At 39.0% G+C, this 13,110-nt stretch overlaps 1 protein-coding gene across 9 annotated transcripts in view; it reads right to left on the bottom strand.

Annotated features, from left to right (window-relative positions):
* Positions 1 to 6,701: 6,701 nt before the first annotated feature.
* mab21l3 (mab-21-like 3) overlaps positions 6,702 to 13,110 on the bottom strand; it is a 113,532-nt gene continuing 107,123 nt past the window's right edge. For 5 of the 9 annotated variants that reach the window (XM_048540815.2, XM_059650300.1, XM_059650299.1 and 2 more), the window contains 2 exons: positions 8,931 to 9,125; positions 6,703 to 7,474 (listed from right to left, as the gene is read on the bottom strand). In XM_048540815.2, the coding sequence (XP_048396772.2) occupies positions 7,241 to 7,474; positions 8,931 to 9,125 (429 nt within the window). In that variant the 3' untranslated portion in view covers positions 6,703 to 7,240. Of the gene's footprint in view, positions 7,475 to 8,930; positions 9,126 to 13,110 lie in introns of all 9 variants that reach the window. The other 4 variants (XM_059650301.1, XM_048540823.2, XM_048540820.2 and 1 more) reach the window with 4 other exon arrangements.

The raw sequence follows: 13,110 nt of genomic DNA on the forward strand, positions 1-13,110 counted from the left end.
TGTGTGTGTGTGTGTGTGTGTGTGTGAGGAGAGAGAGTGTGTGTGTGTGTGTGTGTGTGTGAGTGAGAGAGGAGAGAGAGTGTGTGAGTGTGTGTGTGTGTGTGAGAGGAGAGAGAGAGTGTGTGTGTGTGTGTGTGTGTGTGTGTGTGTGTGTGTGTGAGGAGAGAGAGAGAGAGAGTGTGTGTGTGTGTGTGTGTGTGTGTGTGAGAGAACATAGAACATAGAACATAGAACATAGAACAGTACAGCACAGAACAGGCCCTTCAGCCCACAATGTTGTGCCGACCATTGATCCTCATGGATGCACCCTCAAATTTCTGCGACCATATGCATGTCCAGCAGTCTCTTAAATGACCCCAATGACCTTGCTTCCACAACTGCTGCTGGCAACACATTCCATGCTCTCACAACTCTCTGCGTAAAGAACCTGCCTCTGACATCCCCTCTATACTTTCCACCAACCAGCTTAAAACTATGACCCCTTGTGCTAGCCATTTCTGCCCTGGGAAATAGTCTCTGGCTATCGACTCTATCTATGCCTCTCATTATCTTGTATACCTCAATTAGGTCCCCTCTCCTCCTCCTTTTCTCCAATGAAAAGAGACCGAGCTCAGTCAACCTCTCTTCATAAGATAAGCCCTCCAGTCCAGGCAGCATCCTGGTAAACCTCCTCTGAACCCTCTCCAAAGCATCCACATCTTTCCTATAATAGGGCGCCCAGAACTGGACGCAGTATTCCAAGTGCGGTCTAACCAAAGTTTTATAGAGCTGCAACAAGATCTCACGACTCTTAAACTCAATCCCCCTGTTAATGAAAGCCAAAACACCATATGCTTTCTTAACAACCCTGTCCACTTGGGTGGCCATTTTAAGGGATCTATGTATCTGCACACCAAGATCCCTCTGTTCCTCCACGCTGCCAAGAATCCTATCCTTAATCCTGTACTCAGCTTTCAAATTCGACCTTCCAAAATGCATCACCTCGCATTTATCCAGGTTGAACTCCATCTGCCACCTCTCAGCCCATCTCTGCATCCTGTCAATGTCCCGCTGCAGCCTACAACAGCCCTCTACACTGTCAACGACACCTCCGACCTTTGTGTCGTCTGCAAACTTGCTGACCCATCCTTCAATTCCCTCGTCCAAGTCATTAATAAAAATTACAAACAGTAGAGGCCCAAGGACAGAGCCCTGTGGAACCCCACTCACCACTGACTTCCAGGCAGAATATTTTCCTTCTACTACCACTCGCTGTCTTCTGTTGGCCAGCCAATTCTGTATCCAAGCAGCTAAGTTCCCCTGTATCCCATTCCTCCTGACCTTCTGAATGAGCCTTCCATGGGGAACCTTATCAAATGCCTTACTGAAGTCCATATACACCACATCCACAGCTTGCCCCTCATCAACCTTACTAGTCTTACTAGAGAGAGATGGGGAGAGAGAGTGTGTACATGTAAGGAGGTGAAAGAGAAAGTGAGTGTGTGTGTGACTTGAAAGGAATTCAGGGATTTACATGTACATATTAATCAATTAAAACCTTCTAACTGATTAAAGATTTCACAGCATCTTAGTTTTGTTTAATACATCCTCATCACTCCTGTCATCCTTCGATCTTTTACTTATAAATTCTGTGTCTGATATTAACTTTCTCACTAACACCTGAAGAAGGAATGAGGCTCCAAAAGCTTGTGCTTTCAAATAAACCTGTTGGACTACAACCTGGTGTCATGTGATTTCTGACCTTGTCCACCCCTGTCCAACACCAGCACTTCCGCATCATTGGTCGTATTAGGTTTGCTGTAACTGAGTGCAATTTTAGCATAATGCATGGGGTAGAAGCGCAGTGAATGCTTAATTTAATTTAATATTTGTTTTCCCAAACTCCTCACTAAAATTAAATATGCAATTAATATTTGGTAGTTACAACACTGAAGAATGGGACACAAGTTTGTTGCTTTAATCAAAAGAAGTTTTCTTAATTATTTATGGCAGCACACTAATTGTTACATAACCTGCAAGGTGCACATGAAAGTAGGCTTCTACAGGGCTGCTATAAGAGCAGCAAGGGAATAGATCATCCTTTCTGGGACATTTCAGTAAAGGTTGGCATCCAGATTCCTTGCCAATTTTAACTGTCTCCAGTAGGCAGGTGGAAATGAAACCACTCTTTATATCAACAGTCTAGATTGAATTAGCTAGGCAGATTTAAGCAGAAGGAACTGTTGTGACACGAAAACAAGTAGACTAAATACAATAAGGACAATCTGGTCATGTGGTGGACAAATGCCAAAAGTCTCTGAGTTTTGAATGGCTTAATTCCATGTTTTAAGTTCAATGCATATACATATCCATTGCCAGACACACTATTGCGAACTGTTGATTGATGTTCACATTCCCGTTGCATTGAGACATCTAAACTGTCAGATGCCACAACAGATAATAACAGAAAGCCTGAAAGAATCGATGAGGTTGTATACTTCATGCATTTCTGCCACATTCTTTAGCTAAGTCTGCATCCAAGCCTGAAGCTTTATTATTTCTTATCTACACGATGGCATCTCACATTTGGGTGACCAACTTTCACTGTTGTAAACTGTCCGATATATTTGAAAGACTTCCAATGTCACTCTGAGAAAAAGTATTGAAAACCAAAGGATCCAACTGCAGTGCCAAACATAATGAAGCTTCTTTTGGAACATTTTCAAGATGCTGTTTACACTGTTACAGCTTTAACCATGTTCTTTACAAGTAATAGCACCAATAAAGAAAGACCTGCAATTGTCTTCATCTTCTAGAACTTTAGGAAGTCACCATACTGCAAACAAAATACTTGAACACATGCACCAACAGATTCAGAACAGCTTCTTCCCTGTCAATATTAGATAGCTGAATGGACTTCTCTAACATGAAATACGGTTGGTCTTGCTGCTGGTGATCTTGCTTTGTGCACCTCCCATGTATTCCTTGGTCTGTCTAAGCACACTATGATCTGCCTGTGCTACATGCAAAACAAAACTTTTCACTGTACTTAGGTACATGTGACAACAGCAAATCAAATTAAATACTTTTGAAACATCAATTATGAAGTAGGAAATGAAGCAGTCAATGTGCACATAGCAAAATCAGCAATTTGGTAATGAACACAGAACCTGTTATTATGATGTTCATATGAGGTATATGTCTGGGCCAGGACAGTGAAGCTAACTCCAGTGATGTCCCTGCTGAATAGTGTCATGGTATCTTTTACACCTGACAAAGAGTAGACAAAGCCTTGCTTGAGAATGTTTCCCAGAATGGCACTTTCAAGAGTATAACATGTCCCCCAGCACTGCACTGGAGTGTCAGTTTGCTGTTCACAAGTATCTGGAGTCAGCCTTGAACTCTCAATATTAGATATATCAAACTGAATGATAAGGTGAGAATCAATTATTCATCACTGGTTAAAGGTTTTTAGATTTTATAGGTACATTATTGGTTGGTGAACACTCCAATAGCAAAGTTTGTTACTGTGAATATACAGGACATTAAAAAAAGGATTTACACAGATTGTACAATTAAAATTTTATAACTGTATTCACTTGTGGTCTATGGGCATGACATGAAAAATACACTGGCATTGGATCAACACACGAGGAGAGGTTGAGCAGGTTGGTCAATGAGTATAAGCCCAAACTACTCAACCTCTCCTCAGAAGAAAAACTGTCCATACTTGAAATCAACCTCGTGAACCTTCCCTGGTTTGCCAGTATTTCCTTAAGACAAGGGGATGAAAACTGTTCACAATATTCCAGGTGTAGTCTGACTTGTGCCTTCCTGAGCTTTGACAAGACCTTCCTATTTTTATACTCCATTCTCCTTAAAAACAAAGGCCAATAGTCCATTTGCCTCCCCCATTACCCAATGAGCTTACTTTCTAGTTCTTATGATTTATGCCTAAGGATCTCCAAATTCCTCTATGTGGCAACTTTCTGCAGTCTTTCCCCATTTACATGATATTCAGCTTTTGTACTATTCTGGTCAAAGAGCAAAATCTCCCATTTTCCCACATTGTTTTCCATCTGCTAAATCTTTGCCCACTCATGTAACTTTTCCATATTGCCTGTATAGAATCTTTGTTTCATCCTCACTATTTGCCTTCTTTTCTATTTCTCAATCGTCACAAACTTGATGATAGCACATTTATTGCTATCAAAGCAAGAATGGGATGCTGAAATTGCATGATCAGCCATGATTATATTGAATGGGCAGGCTTGAAGGGCTGAATGGCCTACTCCTGCACCTATTTTTTATGCTTCAATGTCAGTAAGTCAGTAACATATATTGTAAATCATTATGACCTCATCGCCATTCCCTGAGGCATTCCATTAGTTACAGTGTGCCATCCTGAAAATGCTCCCATATCTTAGCTCTCTGCATTCTATCAGCCCACTATCCATGTCAATTTTCCAACTGCAAAACCATACATTCTTATTTTATTAAGTAGCCTTATGTGCAGTAGCTTTTTGAATCCTTTTCTTAAATCCAAAAGTATTACATTTAGTGTTGTCCTTTATCTACATTGCTTGTTATCTCCTCTACTAGATTTGTCAGGTATGACTTCAGCATCATGAAGCCATGCTGACGTCAGATTAATTCTCTGCTATACTGTCCTAATAACAGATTCTAACATTTTTCTAATAGCAGGCATTAAAATAATGACAGACATTATTGGAGTGAAAGTCTATAACTCTCTAACACCAGTATAAGCATACCTGTACCATATGGAATACAATAGCTCAAGGTGGTTCACCACCAGCTTTCATAGGGGCACTTAGGGCTGGGAAACAAATGCCAACATTGCCAACAATGCCCACATACCATGTAAGATTAAAAATCGTCAGAGGATTTGATGATGCTTCAAATATATGTTCTAAGACACAGTGGAGCTGCTTATCCATGACAAAGTAATTATCTTATTGTGGCAACATAAACACTTCAACAAATTATTTTGTTCACCCAGCCACATGAAGAAAGATCTCACGAGTGTACCACACCACTGTGCAAATCTCATGATCAAAGTTCATCACAGAATATACTGAAGTGTTAATTAGTAAGAGTATGTTTTGGTTTCAGTCCAAACAAGCTGTTGGTATTTCATAGCATAGGAACCTTTTGAAAACCGAATGACAAACTAATTGGCTACAGCTAAACCATGTACTGGGAAACCTCAAAAAGTAAATCGTGGAACATTTGAGCTTTTCTGTTCACGCAGGCTAATTCCAGAATACATAACAGTGATGATAGAAAATTCAAAAAGTACAAGCTGAGTGAAACTGAACATTCTTTCATTGCAGAAAGATGCAGACTTTAGAAAAATCTTCCCTGTCGTGCTGAACCTTTTAGTTAATTCTGATACTATCAGCTCTGTTTAAACCATTTCAAGTTCACTCTTATAATCTGGGGTGCGTTAAGGTGGCCTTGGAGCCAGGAGGAGCTTGTTCAGTAAATATATTAGGAGTTAAATAGACTATTGTAGAAACAAATTATGAAGTCTCTGTTTATATTAAGGGGAACTTTGCTACACAACATTACCATATATCCATAAATGTTATTTCAAGAGATATCCAAATATTTATCTGGATGGGTGTTGCCATAATAACCATCAGGAACCTTGACACCAGCCAGGAAAGTAGTTAGTTTTATTGATGCCCTGGCTATTGGACTCAATATCCACCACAACTATTACCATCACACACTGGGTGTACAGTCTGCAGGATGTACAGACTCACCAAGGTTACTTCAAAATGTCTTCCTTTCCAGTACCCAGAAGGACATGAGGAGCAATGTCATGTGAATAGAATTATACCAGATTCCCCTCCTAATCACTCTCCATCTTGTTTTGGATACAGCTTGTTGTTCCTCATTGTTGGACAAATATCAGGAATTTTTTACAAACACTATGAAAGGATGACTGTCACCACCGATACGTGCTCAAGGGAAAAAGTTTCTCCTATTTCTTTGAGTTTCCTAAAAAAACACAGAAACTTTGAAAACTTTAGTCACAGCAAGAGGCTCTTCAGCTGGAATTAGACCTTGAAAGGGATTGTGTATATTCTTTGTAGATAGGCACTAATTTATCTAGCTAATTAGGGCAGACAGATTCCATAGAATATAGATACCACAGAGGCTCACTGGCCCACCAGCCCCATGAAAATTAGGAACCTTCTCATATATAATGCAGATTCTAGTGGGATCAGTATCAGAGAATATTACTACAATTGTGTACTACAGAATTACAAGGCAAATATCAATTTCTCTCCAAAGACATCAAGAGTGGGAACAGTAGTCAGCAGATTATTGTTATATTTACACTAAATGCCATGGAGACAATTCTACACATGATTCCTGATCAGACAATGGGTCTAAGTAATCATTCTAAATCAGAAAACACTTGGTAGAAAAGGTGTTAAAACTACTACTGAGCACGACCTGAGAGTTGAATTCTGGAGCCAGTTTATGTGAAATATAAATCCATAAAGGTTGTATGTTTATGAACTGTTGGGCACATTGTCTTAATCATTAATTATCATAGAGGCAGATTTGTTATTTGTTTAATTTTACTGTCATCATAAATTAGCTTAAAATAGAACAACAAAATAATCCTAAGCACGCAAGATACTTTACCATGCAAAAGGCTAAAACAAGATGTTTAATTGGGAAAATGTATGTTTTAGTAAAGATAAAAGAAATTACCAATACATCCTAAATCAGGGGCAATGACATTTGGCAGTCCTTTGTAATTGAGAAATTTATTAAACACTAAGCAATAACTACAAGTAACACATTCTTAAAATGACTATCATATGGCAAGAACAGATGAAAATTTAATTTGAAAAATATGATTCTTCTTCAAGACATTAAAGTCTACAGCAAGAAAAATCTTAAGGTAGTAAACCTTTCAGCACATTACAGGATACAAGCACTATCAGCAATTTTATTGTATGACTTCAGAACATGGCCCTTTTAAATTCATTTCTCTCAAATTTTAATGGAGATATCCACTTCAACTAAAATATCAGAAAGAAATCTGGTACAAATATTTGCATGATATTTGCTTGTTGTTATTTTTACTCGTTCTTTTCTCTGTATTAATATTAGCTCATAACTCATTTTAATTCAGATAAAAAAGATGGGGAGTTTTGAAAAGTCAGTAAGATTTGACACATTGGAGCTTGCAATTGATTTAAAATGTCAGTAGAATTTAACGGAAGTACACGCCAGGATTTATTAAGAAATCATTAATTTTCTGAGATGTAACATCCAGTTCATTTGTGTTAGCATATTTAAGAAGGTTAAAGCTCTTCACAAAGTAATGTCGGAGGTATCTCTGTAATACACATTTCTGAAGTTTCTTTACCAACCGCAGAAAGCATTTCTGGAAATTTTTCCAATCTTTAGAGCGTGGATATTTCTCACAGGTCCAAAACAAAAGTGTCTGGAAAAAGGGAAAGTAAGCAGTTAGCAATTTATTAATGCAGTTATATCATTGCACAGAGCTAATGAATGAGATTTCAAACACACTTTGAACATGGTTTGCTGTTTTTGTATTCAACCTATTGAGGAACTGATGCTATCTTCAATTATTTTCTCCATCAGCTGAGCAAAATTATGTTGCTGCTTCTGACAACACTAGTGTGTGATTTCTTTTTATTTGCTGATGCACTGGGATCTGAGAGTCCTGAAGTCTGGGTTTTCCCATAGGTTGTGGAACTTAACAGCATGTGAGTTTTTTGCCCCTGTTTTGTTCTTGTCTGGGAGCCTACGATATGGACTGGGGGTGGGGTAATGGAGAAGTGAATTGAGGGCGTAAAAACCTTCAATGGAAGATTAATTCCACAACACTGGAGAGGGATTAATCAGACTCACTCACCAATGTTAAAACTTCAGGGATAGTACTTAGTACTGACTCTCCTTTTAAAAAGATGGGCTATAATTATGGATTACACGTCAAATTATTTAATCAATTATTATTTTTCATGACAGAAACAAAGGTAACACATAATCAGCCTCATATTGTAGCTTGGCTCAAATATTTTATGTCAATCAACTACAATTTTTAGTTAAATATCACCTTTACTTTACTAAAATATCCCAGATGTTGCACAGGGGCATTACCAAACAACATTTAACTCTGAGTGACATAATCAGATGTTAGGACAGATGGCCAAAAACATCCTTAAAGAGAAAGATGAGTTCTGATGACTGCCTTAGAAGACAGAGGTAGGGAGGTATAAAAAGTTAGAATTGAAGATCCTCTAGCTTTGGCAGCTAAAGGCACAACAACTAGTGGTGAAGTGATTAAAAATAGGAGGATGATCATGAAGCCAGAAGTAATCTCACGTTGACATCTCAGAGGGCTGTAGGACACTATACAGGTATGGTAATTTTAAATCAATGTTTAACTCACAACAAATATAGATCAATGGGTGCACGAGTGATGACTTAAGATATACTGTATTTATATATCGGTCTTGGAAAGTATCGCAGTCATGACACTATCTTTTTCTCCAATGGCATGAAGGAAACTGTATGAAGATTAAAAGGCAAATTGTGATAAATACAGGATTAATAACTGAATTTTGGCCAAAAAAAAATGTAGATGCAGAGCCAAAGGCCAATTGAGATCCTTAGTGCTTGATCCTGACTCAGGTGTGACTAAAGGTTTGAAGGAAGGAAGAGAAACATCTTGACCATCCATAGCTGTGATGATTCTACCATGTATTTTCAGCAATTATTCCAATATTACTGGCTTAGCAATAATTAATCTAGAAGCCATAGCTCAACCTCTCTTGCTCTATAAATCAACATATCACAAAGCTGTGAGAATGTTATAACAATGTAATACGAATACCATAAATGATCTGCTTGGTAAACCAGAGCATATTTCTTACCTGTAGATGATAGGATGTGATGACTGGTTTATTTCCAGGGCACCAATAGTCTTCTTTCAGCTTTCTAATGACCTGTAAACACTTTAGGCGGCAGCCTCCATCTTCATCCATATCTTCTAATAGTTCTCGCTCAGCACGCGTGAATGAAAGCTGCCAGTGGTAATTTGATCTTGCCAATAAATTAAATCCAAAGGACTATCGAGATAGAAACCATTGGTAAGTGAAAACAGCAGATCACTAATAAGCTTGCCAAACAGATTTTAATATTCAAGTATGAGGACTTTAACTTCCCTTCCCTGTTATATTTACGGCAGGAAACAAAAATCTGCCTTGCTATTTCTGAATACTTGTACAGAAAGGAACAATTGCAGAAGTATTTGGCTGGAATTTGGTTCCATGGTCCTAATCTCAATGAATTCTGGGTCAGGAACATAGATCTCTGGCAGTGGCTTCATAGAAGAAGCCACCTTATCCAATTAAGGTCAGTGGTGGGTTGCCCAATAAAAGACCCTCCTAGAGTTGAGAGATTGGCAGCCCCACCATCAGAAGTGGGAGCTGCCAACACAGGTGAGTGAATATGTGGGTCCCATCAGATAAAATGCGCTCTGAAAACTTCCTAAAAATTTAATACAAAAAGAGGCCATATCTGCCAGGCCATCATAGTAGAGGGAGAGGCCTGCTAAAAGGTGACCTATGGTTAAGCTGTAGCCTTGTGGCTATCGAGGTTACATAGGTTATTGATGGAGTGGTGGATTCCGGAACACCACTGTAATTGCTACATGGGTATTTTCACCCCAAGTTTCAGCTCAATATTACCTACATATCTCCAAACACAAAGCCTGTCATAGGTCACAGCCTGTCACATCATTCATATGTTTTGAAGTATTTCTGAAAAAGGATGTTTTGAAATATATTCTCTTATATATTGAAAAGTGGTGGCATATTGCAGTTCAATTATTGCAGCTGACAACAGATTTATTGCAAAAAAAGTAACCTAATTTTAAATGAATGAAAAAAATAGTTAAAGTTGCCATAGTCCTGCTTTCTCGTTAGAGGGAGAGAGAGATACACTTGATGGTGACTTCAATCTGAGGCTCACTGCACCTCAAGCGAGAGGTGAGGTGTGAAGGCAGAATCTTCGTGGTGACCTCAGCTGGAGTGGGAATTGAACCCATGCTGTTGGTGTCACTTTGCACTGCTAAACAAGCCATCCCACCAGCTGAGCTAACCAACTCCCTTTTTAGAAAATATATTGAGGCATTTCCACATTTTAGAGGGACAGAGTGGACAGTTTTTAAATAAACTTTGAAATAAAAGTGCATTTAAAACCTTTGAAACATTTGCATTACTTTATCAGCACTAAATAAATCTGCATAACATTTAGTTTGCTCAAAGTTCTACTAATTAAAACAGTTGGTGGAAACTCCCAATAGTGATTAATTACCCTGGATAGGGTGCAAGTTTTACAGTCAAAGTTAGCTTCTATTGCAATAATTTTCAAACAAGAACAAATGATTGAAATTTATTTCCACCGAGCATGATTTGTGCTTTAAATTTTGTGATCTTTTGTAGGGGTTCCACCACGTTCAGGCAAACTGCACCAAAAAAAATCAACTTAATCAAGGGGAAACCTCATTATATTGCATTCATTGAAATTACAACATGATGCAGCATCCAGATCAAAGCATTAGGTTTACAAGTAAAGGATTTGCCAGGAAAAGCACTATTTAACCTGCAAGACCCCAATCATTCTTCAATTAAATGCATTGTCCATGAACTAATATTCAACAACATTAGTTATTTCTACATAAACGGAGACAGTGTCAAAGGATGGACCAAAGTACAGGCGAGAATCTGAGTCAATGCATACAACAGATAAAACACAGCTTTGTTAACCCTGTGAAGTCCTCCTTACCATTATCTTGATAAAAACTGAAAGAGCTGCAGATGCTGTAAATCAGGAACAAAAACACAGTTGCTGGAAAAGCTCAGCAGGTCTGGCAGCATCTGCGAAGGAGAAAACAAAGTTAACGTTTCGGGTCCGGTGACCCCTTCCTCAGAACTGTTCTTCAGTCCTCAGTTCTAAGGAAGGGTCACCAGACCTGAAACTTTAACTCTCTTTTCTCCTTCACAGATGCTGCCAGACCTGCTGAGCCTTTCCAGCAACTTTGTTTCTGTTACCATTATCTTGGGCCTAGTGCCATTGAGAAAATTGGGAGAACTCACAGACTCATCAAATAACATCCTGATTCTGTTGATAAGTATAATTTCATAATTATGACCTGATATTGCAGAGGCTATGGGCCCCAATGATGTGGCAACAACCACACTGAAGCATTGGGTTCCAGACTTGCCACTCCGCTAGCCAAACTGTTCCAAAACAGTTACCACATTGGCACCTACCTAACAATATGTAAAATGCCAGGTATGTCCTGTACACAAAAAGCAAGAAAAGTCCAACTCAACCAAATACCGCTCCATCAATTCACTCCTGATCATCTGTAAAGATATGGAAGGCGTCTTCAACAGTGCTATCAAGCAGGACCTGCTCTGCAATAACTTGCTCAGTGGCACCCATTTTAAGTTTCACCAGGGCCACTCAGCTCCTAATCCCATTGCAGCCTTGGTTCAAGTATGGACAACAGAGCTCAATTCCAAAGGTGAGCATGGCATCAAGGAGCCTTGCATAAATAGAGGAAATGAGAATTGGGGGGAAACTCTCTGATAGTTGGAATCATATCTAGTGCAAAGGAAAATGGTTGTGGTTGCTTAAGGTCTGTCATCTCAGCTCCTTGACATACCTGCAGGAGTTCCTTAGGGTAGTGTTGTAGGCCCAACCATCTGCAGCTACTTCAAATATCTTCCTTCCAACATAAGATTGGAAGTGAGGACAATAGTCAAAATGCCAAAAAGCAACTAAAGCTTCAAATATTTGTGATGTGGAAGTGTTGGTGTTGGATTGAGATTGATGAAGTCAGAAATCACACGACACCCAGGTTACAGTCCAACTGGTTTATTTGAAATCACAAGCTTTCAGAGCCTCGCTCCTTATTCAGGTGTTAGTGAGAGAAGTGGCATCAGACACAGAATTTATAAGTAAAAGATCAAAGGATCAACTTGAGTGGTTTCATGATCTATAGTCCTTTGGGATCTTTTGTGCTTTCTTGCATTTCTGTAGAAACCACCAACAGCCGACTCAAAGTGCTGAGGATCTCACATATCAACACAGACATCAAGTTTCTTTTACTCATAAATTCTGTGTCTGATGCCAACTCTCTCACTAACACCTGAAGGGGGACTGGGGCTCTGAAAGCTTGTGTTTTCAAATAAACCTGCTGGACTATAACCTGGTGTCATGTGACTGCTGGCCTTGTCCACCCCAGTCCAACACCGGCACCTCCACATCATGCCTACCATCGACACCACCAACTACCAGCTCAAAGTGGAGACGAGCTCCAAGAAGAACATGCATATCGACACAGACATCAAGTTTCCTCAGAGAAAGCACAAAAGATCCAAAAAGGACTACAGATCATGAACCCACTCAAGTTGACTATTTGATCTTTTCCTTATAAATTCCGTGTCTGATGCCACCTCTCTCAATAACACCTGAAGAAGGAGCAAGGCTATGGAAGCTTGTGTTTTCAAATATCTCGATATTGACTACTGTAGAAAAGCTGATAAATGTCATCCAATGAGATAATTGTTTTCTTACTCAATTTAGCAATCAGTTAAAGTAGTCAGAGAGGGCATTCTGGATCCAATCTTCTGTAATTATCTATTTGTGTTCCATATGATGAAAGTGGAAGACGATCTAGAATTCAATAACTGTAAGTATCATTAGAATGAAAATACCAATGAGAGTAAAGGTATGTTATTTTAGCTGATAGTTTAGTCTGAATTTGAATCAAGGAATCCAAAACTCTTTGTAATTCTTTAAATGATCAGTGACAAAGATTTCCACAGATTCCTATTGATAGCTTCTAGTGGAAACAAGCTGCAAATGCAGGAATCTGCTCAGGGATAATAGGGACTGCAGGTGCTGAAGAATCCGAGGTAACAAAGTGTGGAGCTGGATGAACACAGCAGGCCAAGCAGCATCTCAGGAGCACAAAAGCTGACGTTTCGGGCTGAGACCCTTCATCAGAAAACAAAAAATCTGCCCATGTATTTTTACTAA

This window comes from Stegostoma tigrinum, chromosome 12 (genome assembly GCF_030684315.1).
Source record: "Stegostoma tigrinum isolate sSteTig4 chromosome 12, sSteTig4.hap1, whole genome shotgun sequence".
NCBI classification, from domain to species: domain Eukaryota; kingdom Metazoa; phylum Chordata; class Chondrichthyes; order Orectolobiformes; family Stegostomatidae; genus Stegostoma; species Stegostoma tigrinum.